The sequence below is a fragment of the Ammospiza caudacuta genome, chromosome 12 (assembly GCF_027887145.1).
Source record: "Ammospiza caudacuta isolate bAmmCau1 chromosome 12, bAmmCau1.pri, whole genome shotgun sequence".
Classification (NCBI taxonomy): Eukaryota; Metazoa; Chordata; class Aves; order Passeriformes; family Passerellidae; genus Ammospiza; species Ammospiza caudacuta.
Genome location: NC_080604.1, coordinates 16,006,220 through 16,026,137, shown reverse-complemented (window position 1 = coordinate 16,026,137; position 19,918 = coordinate 16,006,220). Strand labels below are relative to the sequence as shown.

Below are 19,918 nucleotides of genomic sequence, written 5' to 3'. Positions count from 1 at the left end.
TTCTTCAGTGAATAAATTTAAAGGCAGCAAAGAGGTCACCAAACAGCAGGTAGTGCCAGTCCTTACCTGGTGCTGTAATCAGCCCAGGAAAGAAACAGCTCCTGCCCCATCCTTTTGTAGAATCTTAGAATCATTAGTTGGAAAGGTCCTCCAAAATCATCAAGTCCAACTTGCAACTAAGTTTTGCCCTCTCTCCCTTATCTTTGCAACTTCTCAAAGCAGTTTGGAGAGGCACCTGCCCTCACCCTTCTGAGCCCTTGATGGGATACAAATACTGATATTTTCTGAAATTTTCCAGGACTCCCCATTGCACTGGGCAAATTTTGAACAAAGTGTGGAGATTTGATTTTTCCCCAAGGGAGCTTTACTAAGAGGGACTGGAGGTTTCCTCACCCTCATAAGTACTCATGAGTAACCATGAACAGGAAAATGCAGGAGCTGCCCAATGTGAGTTTGCCCCTCTGGCTGATTCCAAGCATTTCTTCCAAGCACTTCTTATTTTGTTCTGGTGTACACAGTGAAAAAAAAGAATAGCACCTCCCTCCAGCCATAGGCAGTGTCCATGAGGAGGCACAGATTGCATTGGTATTCTCTGAGCAGGGAGCAGCAATGAACCCTAATTGACATGGAAGGCAGGATATAAATAACATCTCAGTGCTGTCTTGTTCTTGATTCCTTATCTTTAAAGGGAATCTCTCAAGAGGGTTTGGGGTTTTTTAATTGTTCCTTTTTGTTGTTGTACTTGTGTTGTTTCGAAAAAAAAGTGTTGGTCTTGACAATGAGAAGGAATATGAAATTTACTGGAAACCATTTACTGCTCTGTTGGTGTATCACGTTAATCACCTGTTCTCAGTGCCCTCACCAAGGAGAAGAAAGTCAATAGAAAGAGCCTTGCTAATGTCAAAAAAGAACTCAGACTAGAGTCACAAAGAAAAAGGGAAAATTGGGAGAAAGTTTTTCTTTTTATATGAGCCTCTGTGGAAGGACAGTGCACGCTCTGGAAGCTGCCATCCAACTCCTGAATCTTTGACATTTGTCTTTTTGGGGGGAAATTGTGCCATCCTTGCCTGATTTGAATTGCAGAGTTACCCAAGGCATGTTTCAAGCATTCATGGCACGGGGGGTACATTTCATCTCTGCGTTAGATTGTTATCTAAAAAAAAAGAAAAAAAAATCAATGCTTTTGCAAAGCAATGCCTTTGGGGTTGTTTTAATTATTATTATTGCTCTTCTAAAGCAGTTTCAGAAGTGCCTGAAATGATCCTTAATTTGATCTGCCAGGAAAATAGTTCAGAATTTGGGAAATGAGGCAAAAGAGACAAATATTGTCAAATGCCTGACCTGTTTTCAGATTTTGCTATCAATAGCTGTTATAGCCTGGCCCCACTGTTTTGCGTGAGATTTAAATCAATCTTGAACATGAGAATTCATGCAAAATATGTCACTGCATTAAAAGGAAAAATAGCCTTTCCATGCTAGCTGAACTATCTGCTTTCTACATGAATAATGTTTTATAACTTTGGCTTTGCTGATTGGAACCTCTGCAGTGTTTCTCTTTGACTTATTTTATGGTGGTCTCACTGTCTTTGAGCCTCATTTAATATTTCAGTGGGATTATTTTAATTACCAGTTACCCTTAAAAATACAAATAACCAAACTTTCAATTTCTGATGATGACAAAATGCACAGAGCTGGCTCAGGTTTATTTGGCCACACAACTGTTATTTGCAGACAAACCCAAATCAGGCTGGCATGTGCTTGGGAGTGCCAGTCTTTCATCAGCAAGTAATGATTTTAAACAAGGATGGGCTTTTGATGTGATAGCTCTTCACTGCCACTGTTAGAAGATACCTTGATGGCATAGACATGGTTTACCCTCTGAAAGTGAAGCATGAGCCAATGTACTTTACAAATTTAGTCTGAAATATACATTAAGGAGATGAGACAAAATCAGGCTTGGTTCTTCCCTCTCCTTTCAAGGTGCCTCCTTTGGCTCTGAGGAACCATGGAATGATTCACCCTGTATTGCTGACCCCTCGCTGGGCTGGAAATGCCAAAGCAGAGAGGAGGGAAGCTTTGAGCATCCTGTGACCCCACTCCCAGTGAGCAGGAAGGTTGGGGTTCAGGCTGCCCCAGAAGGTGCCTGGAGAGCTGTCAGGGGAGCTCCCTGATGATGGAGCTGCAGTGGTGCCATATTCACACACAATGACCCCCTTTCGGTTTTTACTTATGTAATAGGGAGATAATCAGAGATGGGCAAATACAGCTCACTTTGTTTGCTTTCTGGGGAAATCACACTCCAGCAAATTCCCCCAACCCCTGTAGGATTGCCATGTTTCAGCACAGACCTAGAAGGAGCTTCCACTCCAAGAACTCAAAGCAAGAGAGTAAATAAGGTTGAAAGCACACAAAGCCCTTGGGGTCTTCTGGCAGACTGCAGATTTTGCAATGTTGACTGTTGCCTAAGAGCTCCTAAGTTATTCCTTTGGAATAAATGCTGCTTTGTGGAGCTGCCTCTCCTTCCCCATCCCTTTCCACTTTGCCCCAGTTTTGAATATTTACATCCCACATGATGTTGTGCTCACTGCTGCTCTCCTGGTTTGCTGCTGCTGCCACACACTGATCTGAATTTTCAATATTCTCAAATAATTTACAATCCTGGTTCTGACAGCCAATTACAGTAACAAGGCCATGACAGTGCCTGCATTTTGCAATTAACTGAACCCACTAATATCTTCCTAATTGTGGGCCAGCCAGGAGAACAGGATTTGCTTCAGGGAGGCTGGAAATGATGTTTGGAGGGTAAGACTCCAACTAGATTAAACTGGCACAGTGTTCCAAGCCTAGGTAACTTCAAGCAGTGTTTCTGTACAGATAGGGATGGTCTGATTGGATGTTTTATCCTTTTCCTTAAGGGGAAGACATTCCCTACATGTTCTATGAATTATTATTTTCATGCATTTTTTTCCTTGTTAATCCAGTTAGTTGAAAGTGTTAGAAGTCCATTACAGGCAATAACTAAAAGAAAATGGGGTTTTATCTAGGCAGCTGCTCTTCCACTGATTTATTTTGTTTTATGTGTTTTTCTAAGATGCCCTCCAAGGACAGCCTCACTCCCAGGAACACAGCCGCACAGTCAGGCTCGTTTTTCTGTGACAAGGAGAGAAAGAACTGAGTCCTTGAAATCTCCAGAAGGACCTGGGGAGCACTTGTACTTGTCTGGCATGGGTTGATCTTAATATCAGGCAGGGCAGTGTTTAAAAGAGAATAAACCTGCAGGGCTGCCTGCGCTGCAGTGCTTGTAGAGCTGTGTTTGAGGCCAGGCTGGGTGAAACTCTGAGCAACCTGCTCTAGTGGAAGGTGTCCCTGCCCATGGCAGGGGGTTGGAATGAGATGGTCTCTAAGGTTGTTTTCACCCAAACTATTCTATGATGATTCTATGATTATGTGTGCCCCATGCCAAAGCAGAGAGCTGGGGAAGGAGCTCCCCCCACACCAGCCACAGCCAGAGGTGCAGCAGTGTGAATTTTGCACGGGGGATGGTTGAGTTGTGGTTCTCCAAACAGCTGTATTCACTAGGGGCTGAAATAATGGGGGTTGGCCCTATCTCCTGGCCCAGCATGCCCAACCCTGCATGTTTTGATCCTACCACAGCTGGGCCCCACACCTGCCCCATCCCAATACCTGCTGCCTTGGTTTCTGCTCTCTCCTGGGGATGTGGGTCAGTACTCCGGAGGTCAGCAGCAGTTTGTCACAGGCAGCAGCATGGGGCACAGCAGGTCCTGGTGGGAAATCCTCCCCCAGGGGATACCAGTGGCAGCTTACAGGGGTTGCTGGGGTGTGGGTTCGTCCCCTGGAGCCCCGCAGGGCTGCCTGAGCTGTTGTTTGTCGCACACAGTGCACCAAGACGTGCGGGGAGGCGTCGCGGTTCCGCGAGGTGCTGTGCGTGGACGAGGAGGAGCAGCCGCAGAGCAGCGGCCGCTGCGAGCCCAGCGAGCGCCCGGCCGAGGTGCAGAGCTGCGCGCTGCCCCCCTGCGAGTACGTCTGGATCACCGGAGAGTGGTCAGAGGTGAGGCCCCGTCCCGCCCCTGCATCCTTGACCTCCTCTCAACGCTGCCCCTGCTGAGGTGTCGCAGCCCAAATCAATCAGCACTGGCAAGGCAGAGCCGTGGGTTTGAAATCTTATTTTTTGGTTTATTTCGGTGTGCAGTCTCCCTGTTGGATAGAAAGGAGCTGGGCTGTGGCCGACAACCAGGTTATTAAAGAGTAAAAGCAGCGTGCTCAGGGTCCTAGCTAATATTATCTGGACGCAATTTTCTTCCAAAGCACAGTGCATTCAACAGGCACCCTCTTTGGTTTTCTGCTGGTTTAGTTCATTTATTTAATTAATTGGTTTTATTCCCATCCACTCCCTGGGGGCTCTGGGGCCCTGTGAGTTGTACAAGGGTCCAGATGTGCATCATGGGGGAGAGGCAAGCCTGGAGGTGACCATGGGGGCACATCCTTCCTCAGTGCTGTCTTTGCAGGGGCAAGGACCCAGAGTGAGGGAAGGCGGGGCATTCACCCTCCCAGCTGGGAGGCAGGGAAAATAGATGAGTTTTCCTTGCAGCGGGCGCCGCGTGCGGGAGGACGCAGGCTAATCTCAGCCTGTTTCCTTCTGCAGCCAGCGAAGGATTACTTTCCAGTTGGAGAAACAGCAGAGGGAAATGACAAGGCAGCTGCTGACACAGCACTGATTAAAGAGAAAGAACGAGAAAAGGGAAAAAGGAAAACATGGCAGGACTGAGGGGAAGGAGAGCCTAGCCACCTGAGATAGTGCAAGGAGGGAGAAATGTGGAGACATGAGAAAATCTCAGAGCAGCCTGGTCTGCTGAGTGGTTTCTTAAGAGAAATATTGAGGTGCTTGTCAGGCTGGAGCTCTGGCTGCTCCTTGCCCAGGCACCCTCTACCCACCCCCAGTGCCTGGGAGACCACCTGGGAGCACTCAGGCCCATGAAGACAGAGAGGTAAAGAGATCTTATAGAGCCAGAGTTTGGCTCTCCCAGGTCCCACTCAGTTTTTTGATGAGGAAGGCAGAAGTGCTGTTTATCCTCTAATTACGATGAAAAATTTCTCATTCTTCTGGTTGTTGGTTCTTTTGGTTCTCTGCATTTTTCTGGTTCTTCTGGTTCTCTTCTAGCTGCTGACAAGTACCTGCAATTCAGGGTTAACCTTGACCACTTTCTATCTCTCTGTATGTAGGGCAAAAAAACCCCACCCAACCAAAACAACTAATAGAGCCATTTCCAAATTCCCATGGATCTTCTGCTCCTTTCTTTGTGCTTAGGAAGAAATAACACATGGCCAGGAGCCAGCCTGGAGCAGGGAGTCCTGGAGCAGCTGTAGATCCAGCCCAGAGAGGAACTGGGTGCCCAAAGACAATGTCAGGCACCAGCCCACTTGTAGTAGCCACTTACAATATTCATGACTGGCTTAAATGGAACCCAGTGATCCCTTGAATCAGTTTCCTGTGTTGAAAGCTGTCAGGCCTGGTTTCCTCCCCTCCCATTTTGGGCAGCCCTGCTGAAGCACGTGGTGCTCACCGCTCCTTGCTGTGCCCGCAGTGCTCCGTCACGTGCGGGAAGGGCTACAGGCAGCGCCTCGTGTCCTGCAGTGAGATCTACACCGGGAAGGACCACTATGAGTATGGCTACCAGAACATGGTCAACTGTCCTGGCACACAGCCCCCCAACATCCAGCCCTGCTACCTCGGAGAGTGCCCCATCTCGGCCTCCTGGCGCGTCGGCAACTGGGGAAGCGTAAGTCGGGCAAACTTCTTTTTTGGCCAAAAAGAATGGAACAACCTGGGGTTTTTTTAGACACAGACCAAAGGTTTGGCAGGGGAATGTTTTAGAGATGCTTAAATTATTGCATGGAATACTCTGGTGCAGCAGCAGGCCTGGTGTGTGTAGGGCTCCATACTTCAGACTGAACCCCTTCGTATGGGGGAGTCCCAGCAGCTACAAGTAGGGTCATTCATGAAAACTGGGATGTAGCCAACGTTTGTGGCCATGTTGATGGCCATGCTGCATGCTTAGTCATTGCAGAAAACAAGGGTTTGAAAGCCTTGTGCTAGAAGGATTGGTGAGTCACTGGCAACTGCAGTTGATCCCACTTGGCCACATGTATAAGAAAGACCTGGGAGCCAGCATTAGGCTGAAACACTGGTCATTTGAACCTTAAAACAATTTTTCTTTCTTGTTTTGTCCTTCCCCTCCTTCTCACAAATGCTGGGACAGGTCAGGGAAAAGAACCTGGCCTTTCTGCTAAAGTTATTTGTTTTGAGCCTCTTCTGGGACCTGAACTACAAGATCAAATTTTAGTTAAGGTGATAACATTTCACTTCTTAGGGCTTCTGACATTCTTTGAAATGTGATGTTTCTCCCATAAACTTGATTTATTAACCCAGCTCAGGCATTTGTCGGAATTTGTCAAACCTTTACAAGGCGATGAGTGTCAGGCCAAGTAAAATGTAGTAGAAGTTGTCACGGTAACTGGCAAAGCCATTTGAAACCTAAGTTCCTCCTGCCCCATAGGAAGCTTCAGATCCTCCCTGTGAGTCAGCACGTAGGAGTTATAGCAAATACCTCAGCATCAATTAATTGGTATTTTCCCTCAGAATTTAAGTGCAAAATACCCAACTCATTAATCCAACTTCACTGCAAAGAGCACTCATTTCAGAGAGCAACACCTTTCTCCTCACTTTGAGCTGCTGAATGTCCCAATGACCACCAAGTGCCATGACCCTTGTCAGCTGTGATTTTGAAAGGGATTTAATGTAAAATGCCATCACCTTTGATGGACAGAGAGAGTCCTACTCAGCGCTTCAGCTAAATTTTATGGAACTGGACTTGATAAAGAGTAAATGCCCAAGTTGTGAATACCATGAGCCGTTGAAGACCATCTTCTTCATGGTGTATTCCTTTAGAATAATAATTTCTAAATGGATGAGCAACTTCATTTTCTTTATAGCCTAGCCTGGTAGCTGTAGAAAGAGCAGAACTTCATTTCTCAAGTACTTGAAAGAACAAGTTGTGGATGGAGGGTGGGAGCAAGGTGCTCCCACCTCCCACAGCCCACACTCTGTAGCTGGATGCTCTGCTGCTTGGTACCTCCTGCAATTTGTGCAATTTCAGCCTTAGGATTGCCCTTAGACTGGATGGTTTGAGGATGACCCAGTGTTTGCACAGATGTACCCATTTTCCCAGCAGGTGAGGGGAGAGAAGATTTTGAGACTTCTTTTTTTTTTTGTGCAATTCGCATGGAAAACAGCAATCTTCCTAATATGAAAAATAAACAATTTCACTTGAGTGCATGGTTCAGTTTAACCAACTGCCTCATCCAGCAAAGTGTGCAAACACTGAGCAAAGTATGGTAGTCTTGAAGTAATCAATGATAATAAGGAAGGGATTAATTACTGAAGGGACTACTCATTTGATTAAAATTAAGCCTGTGTTTGAACACTTCACAGGATTGAAGTCTTTGCTGCTGTCTCTTGATAGAAGGGAAACCATCTGTCTCTGTTCTTTCTGGAGCCCATAAACCCTTGAGATAAAGCAGGAATCTCTGTCTTGTGTCCCGCAGTGCTCTGTCACCTGTGGAGTTGGGGTCATGCACCGCTCAGTGCAGTGTTTGACCAACGATGACCAGCTCAGCAGCTTGTGCCACGTGGACCTGAAACCTGAAGAGAGGAGGACATGCCACAATGTCCATGACTGTAAGTCTGCAGATTTACACCTTCTTTTGCCTTTCTCATGGTTTCAGCATCTTTTCCCCTCAAACTCCTAGAGATCTGCAGTATTTCCAAGCATTGGGAGCCATCCAAGTAAGCACTAAGACACTTCAGGGAAAGCTGTTAAAAATAAAAAAAGATGTTTTGATGTTTTGGAAGCCTCAGAGTGTTTCAAAATAAATTTTGATGTATAGTTGTTCAGTGACTACAAGTATTTCTGTTTTGTTTCAGGTGACTTACCGAGGAGTTGCAAAGATGTTAAAAATCTTGAAGGTGTCACTGAAGATGGTGAATATTTCCTACAAGTCAAAGGAAAGACATTAAAGGTGCATTTCAGCAACAGAATGATACTTCATGGGTTTTCTGAAGGTTCAAGAGGACCCTGCCTGTGGTCTTGACTTCCACTCTTGGATTTTCTGCCTTTGGTTGTCTCAGTGATGCCTTTGCACATGACACAATCCTGGCTTCTCTTTCTCTCTCAGGTGTATTGCTCTGGGATGCAGACTGACAGCCCAAAGGAGTATGTGACCCTTGTAAACGGGGATGCAGAGAATTTTTCAGAGGTGTATGGATACAGGTAAGAAATCCTGTAATCAGGAACCTCACAGTGTTTTTGTTTTCCATGGCAGTATTTCCTGGTCATGAGTAGAAAGGGTTTTCTTTTGATTCAGATTGCATAACCCGACCGAGTGTCCATATAACGGGAGCAGACGAGAAGACTGCCAGTGTAGGAAAGATTACACAGCAGCTGGGTTTTCCTCCTTCAGCAAAGTAAGGCTGGACCTGAACACTATGCAAATAATAAGTGAGTAAAAACAGGGCCTTGCCATTAAAAAAAAAATGTTTATTTTACACAAATATAGCTGTAACTACAAGCAAGCAGTAGTACTCTAGTGAGCAATATTCTTGAGAATTCCTGCTTTTAGACTTGGTCACCTGTTTGCTGCTTTACACTGGGAGACTGAGCACATCAGAGATGCTCATGTTATTTCTCTGTAAAACAGGAAAATACTAAGGCAATTCCTGTTGTATCTGCTCTGCAGAATGAGTATTTGCATACTCCCAGCAGCCCATTGCATTTTGTGAAGGATTTTATTTTATTTCATTTGGTCCCCTATTTTCAGAATGGACTCAGACACAAAGCCTGACCAGAGAGGAGCTGCCCCACTCCTGTAGCCCCCTCCATTTTACTCAGAGAGATCCCAGTGCAGGGGTCTCCACTGGGGTGGGGATGCTATTCCCAGTGGCCAGGGCAGAAAAGTCTCTCAGCAGAGCCAGACCACAGGAAAATAACTTTTGTTGAGGGCTGGGAACATAGATTTGCAATGGAGAAAGAGAATCTAGCTGTGCAATAAGAGTAACACACTGTCCCTTTTGTCATTTCTGTGAGCTGGGAGCCCATCCCACCACCAGAGACCCTGTAGCATTCCATGGGGTTATGGTTTCAGTCCCCTGACTCCACTGCTATCAGTTTTCAGCAAGTGTTTTAAAAATACAACATATTGTTGGGAGTTCATTCAGTAAATAGCTAAGTGGTCTTTTAGCGAATCAAAATCCTTCCCTGTAAAACGACTCCTCATCTGATAAGTGGGTTTTATCACTTAATTTTCAAGACCTCCCAGTCTATCAATCTGTAAAAAGCAACTAATAATCTGTAAAAGCTCCTAGGTAAAGATCTCAAAGGAACCACCCTCTGGGAATTTGATACCAGCTCCCTTTGAATTTCAAAAGGAGCTGGGCACCTACCTCTGTCAGGCAGGAGCTATCTCACATCCCCATCTAAATGAGTCTCAGTTACTTCAGATCCCTCCAGAGCAAAATACTCCAGTTCCCTTTGAAAACCCGACCCCTGGGCTGGGGCAGCCAGGAGAGCAGAGATGTTGTTTGCTTTTGTTTAAAAGAGAGACTTAGAAGGTGCTGGAGCCTTTTTGAATGTGGGGAATTTTTTGAAAGCGAAATAAACCCCAAGTTAAGGGTTTGAGTTTTGTTGTTATTTATACCTTGTTCCTAAATCACCAACAGATTTAAACTGAGCTGTAAATACTGAGTGTGTCCTGTTAAATTCAGTGCTCATGTGCTGGGAATCAAATGTGGGATAAATCAGGATATTTAATATTAAAAAATATAGTAATATTGATATCGCAAAAATATAGAAGTCTTGACTTCCTACATTAATGTAGGAAGCCAGCTTTGGTGAATTTAAACATTAGCAAAGAGCATGTTTACATTTATTTTGTCTCTCTCCCTGCATCTTCCTTTCCATGTTATTCACCAACTCTTCTTCACAGCAACTGATTTACAGTTTGCACAGACACATGATGGACGACCTGTTCCTTATGCCACTGCTGGGGACTGCTACAGCGCTGCCAAATGCCCGCAGGTATTTGACAAGAGCATTTAACAGGAATTGGTGCCATTTGTTATGTTCAGGCCCTCTATTAATTACTGCTGATCGCAGCAGCCCAACTTCAGTGAGTGGCACATTCTTATCTCAGCGATCTGAAACTTTTCCCTTTGTGAAGAGGGAGAAAGTGATGGAGAAAGTTCTCTTTGTGAAAAGGGAAGAAAGTAGTTTCCATTTTCCATGTTATCAGGCCAGTGGCTACCTAAGAGACATTCCCTAAGGCCCCAGTAAAGGAGAAAAGGAAGAAGAAAGAGGCTGTGGGGAGAGAACTAGGCTGAAGTCAGGGGGATCAGTCCATGACAGGACTTGGTGGAAATGCTGGGCAAAGAGAGCAGCAGGGAGTAGATGATTTCAAAAGTCTGTAGGAGACAAATAACACTGTGTTAGGGATGACTTGCTGCATGTTCCCAGCACAACTATTTTTGTGGGGCTGGGGATGGTAAGTGATCTGTTTGGACAGTCCAAAGTATTGGGTGGGCATTACTGGCAAAGGGCATTAACAGGGAGTCACAGCAGCAGCAGAGGGCAAACCTTTCCATCTCCTTCCCTCCCTGCTTCCAGAGCTGACACTTTGCTGCACAGCTCAGCAGCTTAGGGATTGACTCCTTACCTCAGGAATGCTCATAAATGTTAATATCCATCCACCTGACCCAGCCCGTTTGCTCCTCACAGAAAATCAGCATTCCCAAGGCAGCAAGTGCAAGGAGCAAAGCTAACACCGTCTGGTACTGCAGGGCCCTGCTGGGCTGTGGGTCAGCCTGGGATGTGTCCAAAGGATCCCTCCATGGGTCCAGAAATTGACAGGACTGGAGTCTGCCATGGGGGTGAGGGGAGGGCTGGGGGGCTGAGTGTTGGATGCTGGCATAGTCCTTAATTTTCCATCCATCTTTGTCATTTTGAGAAAATGTGGAATTAAGTGCTTTAAAGAGATGGAAGAGTTTTTATTTCACTAGTCTGGAAAAAAAAAAAAAAAAGCCAGTGGAAAAGAAGGCCAAGTGTGCCCTCTCCAGTTGAGGAGGGAGCAGTGAGAGCAGCTGCAGCACATCCCTGAAATTCCTTCCCATCAGCTGCTGGAGCACGTCAGGCTCTGCAGTTTGCCATGGGAAAGCCAACAATGCCCTCAGCCGGCAGAGAAGAAGCAGTGCAGAACCGGGGTGAGGCAGTGAAAACCTGGGGGAAAAGGCAGTAGTTCAAAAGCAATCTGAAACCCCTCCTTCTCTGCAGCCACCAGGGAGAAGAAATTCCTAATGTGAGCCATGCTGTGATTTGTACAATGATCATGGTCAGAGCAATGGAAAACAAGGAAAACGCTGCTGTCAAATGCTGCTAGAAAAGTGACACCGTGGCATGCTGGGAGTCTGGAGCATGGCATTTTGGGATAACCAGGCTCTTGTTGTTTTTTAGGGTCGATTCAGCATAGACCTGTATGGGACAGGCCTGTCCCTGGTGGGAACAGCCAAGTGGCTCTCACAAGGGAATTACGCCGTGTCGGAAATTCAGAAATCCCCAGTAAGTTGTAACGTTATTATGGCTATACCTGCTCATCACTACATTGTCATTCATGGCAACATCTTCCAATAGAGACTAACAAAAAATGAACATCTGATATTAAAGTGTTGTAGGTAATTGTAGAGGGGCGAGGCCCTTGTGGGTTTAACTTGATCTGAGTTATTGCAATTAATTAGTGAGCCTGATTAACTGTGAGGCTGAAAGTGCTGAGTGCTGTGGGGCAGACAGATCCTTAATCAGTTGCCTGAGATGTCCAGCATGGAGTGTGCATCACAAGGCAGGGCAGCAGGACAGGGTCAGGGCTTCAGAGTTGGACCTGCAGGTAGGGTCTGGTGCCAGGCAAGTGCCCTGAGCAGGAATTGTTCCCAACACATGGCTGATAAAGCATGGAGGATGTGGACCTTCCTGCTGGTCTGGTCTGGATTTATCTCCTTGGGAAAGTCTCAAGTCACTGGAGTGTTGCAGAGGCACCATCCCCTGTCACTGCCTGGGGCTCTGCAGGCTGCAGCCTCAGGGTAAGCCAGGCAGCCCTTCACAATCACAGCCAAATTTGTACTTGTACTGCTTAATTTGCCTGTTAACACCTCCTGCAGTCACTGTGTGTCTTCACTCTGTTGCTTCTGTGTCATATTCTGAAATGGTAGAAACCCAGGATTGCTTTTTTGGCTGTTATTTCGTATGAGTCATCCCAATTGCCCCTGTTAAAACTCTCCAAAGGAGGTCACCATCATTTAACAAACAGCAATTGGCAAAATATCCTCTCCTGTACTGCTTTCAGTCTCCCCCTGGCTCTGGGGAGCATGAGTCTCCTCTGTGCTGCTGCTCTTAGAGGAGAATTAATGCTACAGATCTGACCACACTACAGGTGGAAGAGGACCAGCCCTGTATGTCAGTTCCAGCAGGTGCTTTTCTATTCTCCCCTTCTAAAAGGAGAGAAGTCAACTTTGGGGTTGCAGAAAACATCAAGGCTGGCAGAATTAAAACAACTTTAAGGAATAGAGGTGCTCAGAAATCCTCCATCACCTGGTGGCATCTGTCAAGTGCTGTTCCAAGGGCGTAATTGCCTGCAGGAGCAGAAGAAAGAACGGTGCAGTGAGAAGATGATAGCAGCCTGCTGCAATCACAGATCAATAATGTCAAGAGCAGGGTGGAGCTCGTTTAAAAATAAGTGCTTTGTGCAAGCTTGTTGTGTGCTTAAGTCCAATTTTCTGGTAATTGAGGGTTGAATTCCCCTCAAGGACTGTCTGTCCATTCTAATGACCAAAAGAGGAGAAAGACTCTGCAGAGGAGAGGTAAGGAGGGCCAGATGGAGGTATTAATCTCCTGACTCAAGCCTAGAGTTGCACCCTGCTTGCTGGGCTCACCTGGAGACCAGGTCAACCTCAGGACCACTCCATACCTACTCCTACTGGCTGTGGGAAGGGGAGGAGGGTTGGCACCTCAGCAAGTGACATCACCTCACCCTGTCACTTTCCCTCCTCTCTTGTCTCTGGAGCCACTCCAGGACTTTCCCTTCCAAGTGGATGTTTCCTTGTGTTGCCTGCAAATACCCTTCCCATGCCCTTCCCATGCTCAGGCAGGGCTGAGCAGTTGTTACTGGCCCAGAGTTCTGGTTTTGTTCTTGCATGAGCCAAGATTTCTACTCATTCCTGTTATTCACTGTGGGGCAAACTGGAGAAAGCAGATATCCTTGAGATACCCTCCAAATGACCTTCTCCTTGGGCAGCTTGCAATTTATTAAATCAAAACTACCCTTTCCTATTTGTGTCCACCATCTGATCTGCTAGCACTAAAGAGAATTACCTTTGTGTATGTTTGAATACAGCAGTGATTTCATAGACTGATTTTGGCATAATTTGTTTTCTTATACACCCTAAAAACCATGGCTTAAGTAACCCAGATCTGGCCCTTCTACAGCATGGAATTCCTGCGCTCTTACTGAGCTGTTATTTGTGATTTTGCCTGCAGGATGGTACCAAAGTCGTAGGAAGATGTGGTGGTTACTGTGGGAAGTGCACTCCATCATCAGGAACAGGCCTGGACATTCAGGTGTTATAGCAGTGGTGAGTTCTCAGCTGCTTCTGCATGAGGAGAATCTCCCCCAAAATACCCTGAAGGAGCAGATCAGGCCATGCTTGCAAAAAGACATGGAGTGCATTGGTGACAGCCACCCACCCCACACAGCATCCCAGTGGGGTCCCCTGCTCCCTCAGGAACCCTTGTGGATCCAGCACTGTCACCTGGAGACACTTCCTCACATTACTGGCACCTCCTTTCCTCTGCTTTTGTGCCAGTTTCTCTGGTGACATGTTCCAGAGGCCAGGATCACTCTAAATGTGCTTTTCTGTGTTTTCCAGGTTCTCTGGGAGCAGCCAATGGAAATGAGAGATGGATGAAGGATAGTGATGCAATACCTCTGCCTTCCACTTTTATATCTGTGTATATGTGTATATAGATTGCATATTCCTAATGTACAGTATAATATTTATGTTTGGGATTATTTATTTTGATTTAATATTTTTGTACGTAAAATCATTATATTAAGGCTGCTTTTACTATTTTTATTTTTTATTGTTAAATCCTGCAGTCAAACCACTGCATTTTGCATACTCTACATTATATGTAGCATTATGACAAGTGATACTTAATTGTCACTGTATTCAGTTGTTTACTTACAGTCAGTAATTTTCCTTCAGTTATGGGCTGCTTTGGCCCTCCACGGTGCTACACAATCTGCATAGGGGTATTTTTGGCATTTCAATCTGTCTTTATGCAAGGAAATTAGACAAGATGTGCTTAAATTTTTACTTTTAGGGATTAGGCTGACAGCACTCAAGGAAAACATGACAATGAATACTGTGCTAGTTGCATTAGCAATCTTTATCTTTTAGGTATGTTTTGAATTTCACATGACCTCTGTGGCCAGTGCTGAAAGCACTGGTTTGGTGCTAACATGATATTTATTAATGCTCTGTAGTTTTAGTTAATCCAGTGCCTTTATCATTGAAGAAGGGGATAAAGCAGAAAAATTGTCAGGCAATTCAAATCAATCAAGATCTACCCTAGGTTTAGCAAAATTGCTGCAGATGGATCTTCAGATCTTCAGCTCAAGCCCCTTTTTTTTTTAGGGTTCTGAAGTGAACTCACTTTTTAAAAAAAATGTATCTTTGTCTCCTAATTGCATGTGCCACTGTGCTTCCTGACTCCATCTGGAAGCGGGGTATTAACTCATCCCAGACAGGCTGATCAGGCCATATGTTTCCCTGGGCTGTGTTCTCACAAGAGATGTAGTTTCTTACAGACTTTGTTACAAAATCCTAGCGTGAGGACAAAAGCATCCCTGTGGTGTTCCCTCCCCCTGGGGCTGGTGAGCACTGTGGGGACAGCACACCCAGGGATGGGGACAGCACACCCAGCCAAGCCACCCCTTCTCTTGGCCAGGGTGCTCCCCTGCAGGCACTTGCAGCATTTCCCCAGCTTCCTACTCACTCCCAGACCATCTGCAGAGGGAGGCTTCGCTGCCTCCTTTCAGCAAGATCACTCTGTACCTACAGATGATTCTGCCCCCCCTTCTAAAGCAAGCTGCTTTACGCCTACTCCTGAGTTGCTTCGGATCTTCCTGGTAAGGCATCTGTGCTCCTTGCCTCTCCTCATTCCCATGTACAGCCAGACATTTGCTGTTGGCTTTTTTTTAATCAAACCGAGGAGCCATGTGCCTTAGGTGTGGTGGCTCCTGCCTGTACATAGCCCTCAGGCCACGCTTTCACAGAGCTCTGCAGCACATAACGGGGGTGATGTGACCAGGTTACTGTTGTAGTCCATGACTATGTCCCTTATCTCTTTCTCCACAACTTTACTTAGTGATAGCAAGGTGCTGCCCTTCCACCTTTTATGTCAAGGCAGCCAGGAGCACAAAGTACAAGGAAAGGAAGCTTTTCAGCACAAAATTACCAGCAGTTTGGAAAACCAAAGAGGCTTATCTGCTATTCCAGATAACTCTTTCCATTTTCGATGCAAGCAGTTACCAAACACAACCTCAGGATCTTGTGTGAGTCTTTTACAGAGCTCCCCAAAGGATGTGTAATCAGTGTGTTACAAAAGGGTTGGATCAATGGTGATAAATGATCCCTGGATTCATAACCTGTGTGTGCTGGGCTGTGCTCAGCCTTTGGAGTGAAACCTGTCAGCCTGACAATCAGGGATTGACACATTCCTGTCAGCTGGGAGACACCTCACAGGCGAGCAGGGCTGTGCTACAGCCCAGAGCTGGAGAATTGGTGAAGGAAAGAGGAAAAAGGGAAAGAGAAAGGGAAAAAAGGGAAAGGGGAAAGGAGTAATAATGGAATAGTGATTTTCTAATGATATTGCTTATGTGTAAATTCTGTAGGGGAAAAGGGAAAATTGCACTATGAAGTTCAGAAAGAAATTGTGGTGCTTTACCACTGTAAGTGAAGTGAAATGAAGTGAATGGCTATTTATAAAAAGAAATACTATTTTGACCTGTACAAATTCATTTCTACCATATAGTTTCAAGGCAGCTATTAACAGAGCTATCAGAACCTAAAAAATACAAAGTAAACTAAAAGGGAAAAAATGACAGAGCACCGATCCTGATATTCCTTAATGGTCATCATTAAATAGAGCAGATTTTGAGGATCAGAGACATTTCTTGTTCAGGAAAGAACTCTGGGTTTTGTATATCAATGCCATTATTTTTCTACAAACTGTGGTATTTTTTTGCAAGCACTTTCCTGTACAATGTTTCCTTTCTTTCTGCTTATGCTCAAAAGGAAATGACAATACCTGTATGACATGTCTGTATGGTCTTGCTGCATTTGCCATCGTATTTCAGTACCTGTCCTACAATAGAGGCAAAATACTTTGTACACAAGGGAATAATACATTTAATGGTAAACATTTTTTTCTGTGCTGGTGTTTATTTCCAAGGTGTGGGTTTGATTGTCCCATGCAAAAGGAATGAGGGATGTTGTTTATATGGAACCCTGCCCCAAACCTGTGCTGGAGTCTGTGGACCAGGGACCACCTTGGAGAATGTCCATGACCACCCACTCATGTCCTGATGGCTGGAGAGGCTGGTGCTCCCAAATTTCTGTCCAGAGAGGACTGCTCCAAGGTGCATGATATACATAAGCACTTCTCAGAGATGTCCCATGCATTGTTCAGACGTGTCTGGTGACTGGCTGGTGCTGCCTTCAATGACCAGGGACATCATTTGACATGGCATGTAAGGGAGACAAGCAGTTCATTTTGCAAATGTTTTTGAATTATGAGCTGGGATAATGGCCTGGTCCACACCACTTCTAGTGTTATGGAAAGAAATGTGAAAAAAAAAATCAACTTTTCTAAATTGGAAAAGATAGTATCAAATATACAAGAAAATTCAGGCAGGAGAAATTTAGTTTAAAAGGAAGCAAATGTAGGGACTGCCTCCCAGGATGACAAGCAAGTGTTGAAGTGCAACCAGTGTTACATCACCACTGCCCCAGATACTGCAGGTAAGAGTGAAGTTGCAATTTCTGTCTTCCCTTATATGTTCCTTATGCTTTGTCTCAGAAAATGCTGCAGATCTCTTAGTGCTGGCAGGTCCAGCCTTTTCCAGCTTCTATTTTTTTCAAAGGAGAGAGGATTCCCCCTTTGGTGCTGTCTGAAACACTGTCAGATGCAGAAAACAGAACATGCAGTATTTCAAAACCTCAATTCTTATTTTAAATGACCAATCTCGTAAAAATGGCTTTTCTATAATTTATCCTTAATAAATTATTACACAGACTTTAAATGTGAGCTGCTGTGGAATTAATACACAGACCCTGAATAATATTTAACTTTCCAGCCCTGTATAATGAAAGGGCATTTTAACACTTTCACTGCTTAGGTTCTGTGTGCTTAGTGCTGAGATTCTGTGGCAATTCTTCAGTCTCTTTGTGCAGCTGCAGAGACAGAGGTGATGCTTGATCACTCTGGCCTTCTGCCCCAGTGATGGGCATTTTTCTTCTACAGAAAAATAAAACGCATTTTGTTGAAGGCTGTTGGAAAGGCGCGTCTCAAGGAATTAGTCCCAAATGAGGACATTTGATTCCTTTCCTTCCTTTCCTCATAGCCACACTTTGAAAATTGAAGAATGGGAGAGAAGCCTGTTCTGTTGAGTCTTTCCAACACAACTCCTCAAACAGATGATTGAGGGCTGACTCAGAAGAAAGCGTTTTGTCAGGGGAAGAGCACTGAGGTGAGACACCTCCCATCACCAGGCAAAGGCACAGGAATTCAACCCAACCCAGGCGTCATTAACAGCTCAAGTGGCTCAGCCCATGCCCTAAGTTCTCCCATCACTCGAACTCTTAAATGGAGAACTCTTTCAACCAGGTCGTTGTAAGAGAAGTGTTTCAGTTCATCCAGCAGTCACAGCCCTTTGTGGTGTCGGTCATGTTGTGGGAGGGGATGAGTCCCTCTGCAGAACAGATTCCTGGAGGCAGCTCCGGCTTGCATCGAGCAGGAGGAGGAAGCTGATGACCGAAAGTGGTGCCTGTCAGTCTCACTCCAACATTTTCCAAGTATTTTCGCCTGTGAAGTGATCCAGGCAATTGGAATTGGAGCTTTCCAGAAGCAGATTTAGCTGACAAGTTTCTGACCTCTCTTTGCAATAGCGAGATGAAGAATGCTAAGAAGTTATTTTCAGCCTTCAGAGAAGAGTCTGAGTTTCCACTTCAAAGTTGGCTTAATTTTCCAGCTATTTAATATTTGCAAATACAAGGCACGTATTTCAGAAGAAAAAAAAAAGCATAGTATTTTGACCTAACCCAAATGCCTTTTATACTATATTTCCTGGGGAGGTTTCTTTTGTTTGTTCCAATTGAAAAAAAAAAAAAAAAAAAAAAAAAAAAAAAAAAAAAAACCTGTGAAATTTTCCATAAAATTACTTCTGTGTCTCTCTACTTACAAATATTGGTTTTGAAGTGTTTGGAGCTGTGATCTGTTGACTGTAAGTACAAGAAGATCTGATGTAGGTACCGTTTAAGTAAGGGGAGGTAGAAATTCATTTCTCCTTTGTGACACTGATCCAGGTCCTTCAAGGCAGGATATGAAATGCAGAGGCTGAGGCCGTGCCCATCAATCCATTTCCACCAGGAAAACCTCAGTTCTGCTGGGAGCAGAATGGTTTCCACATTACATCTCCTCACAGGTTTTGGCACATGCCTGGCTCTAAAGATCAGTCTGAGCCGCCAGCAACAAGATCAAGCTGCAGCTAATTAAACATGTGTTGGTAGTCAGTGTCTCCATTTCTGAAGAGACAGTATGAGGAGAAGAGCCAGAAGTCTGGAGTAATCTCTGAATACAAAACCCTTTGTATGTGGGGCAGAGGGTGCACGGGGAGGCAGGGCTCTGATATTCTCTCTGAAAATCATTACTTGGCTCCATTCATATGCTTATAATTTCTTCATCCTTCTTTAGTCTGCGCCTACATTTCAGATGAGCAATTAAATTAATCAGGTCTTTTCTGCATTGTCCTTTTCTAATCCATCCTCTGACCTTGCTCTTTGAAGCTATTCACAGCTCGCTGCCTGCCTTCCTCAGCCCCGCACAGAAAGGAGCATTGACTGTGAAACGCTCTCATTGCTCCTGCTGCCGGCAGCAGGGAAGTGGGAATGGCTCCCTGCAAACTCCCTGGCAAGAACAGACACGTCCAGGTTATTCGCTGTTACTGGCAAATACAAGGAGCAGTAAATACAGGTGGTGCCTCCAAGCCCCCCGCAGCAGAGGATGCCAGCAGGTACCAGATGCTGCCAGAGGCTGGAGCTGTGGCCTCATGCATGGCTTGGACTTCCCAGACGAAGTTTCTCAGCTTGGTCCCAGGTGTGAGAAGGCCTTTGGAGCAGGATGCACGTGTGTAGTGGTGGGAGCATGCAGCTCTGCACTTCCACTGAGGATGATGCCTTGCCAGAGCTTAGAACAAGCAGGTACACACTGGTGGCAGCTTTTCCCTGCTTCAGAAAACACAGCACAGCTGAATTGGCAAACAACTGAGACCTAGAATTTCAAACCATGAGCTGCTGAAAGGAGATGTAGGGCAGCAGTGGCCATGGAGGTTTGTTTCCTGGCAGCACAGTGAGTCTGAGCCTTGTCTGTGGGAGCAGGAGGCAATGGCCTTTCTTCTTACCTGTGCTGGGGCTCAGCTGCTGAAACATTTGCTGTCTCCCCTTCATTGTTCTCATCCCTGA

At 45.4% G+C, this 19,918-nt stretch overlaps 1 protein-coding gene across 1 annotated transcript in view; it reads left to right on the top strand.

The window, feature by feature from the left end:
- ADAMTS9 (ADAM metallopeptidase with thrombospondin type 1 motif 9) overlaps positions 1-16,594 on the top strand; it is a 78,706-nt gene extending 62,112 nt beyond the window's left edge. The window contains exons 31-40 of the mRNA XM_058812794.1: positions 3,899-4,069; positions 5,604-5,798; positions 7,624-7,756; positions 8,003-8,097; positions 8,254-8,348; positions 8,443-8,576; positions 10,060-10,151; positions 11,580-11,684; positions 13,653-13,747; positions 14,042-16,594. Coding sequence (XP_058668777.1) covers positions 3,899-4,069; positions 5,604-5,798; positions 7,624-7,756; positions 8,003-8,097; positions 8,254-8,348; positions 8,443-8,576; positions 10,060-10,151; positions 11,580-11,684; positions 13,653-13,742 — 1,110 coding nt within the window. The 3' untranslated portion in view covers positions 13,743-13,747; positions 14,042-16,594. The remainder of the gene's footprint in view (positions 1-3,898; positions 4,070-5,603; positions 5,799-7,623; positions 7,757-8,002; positions 8,098-8,253; positions 8,349-8,442; positions 8,577-10,059; positions 10,152-11,579; positions 11,685-13,652; positions 13,748-14,041) is intronic.
- The last annotated feature ends 3,324 nt before the right edge of the window (positions 16,595-19,918 follow it).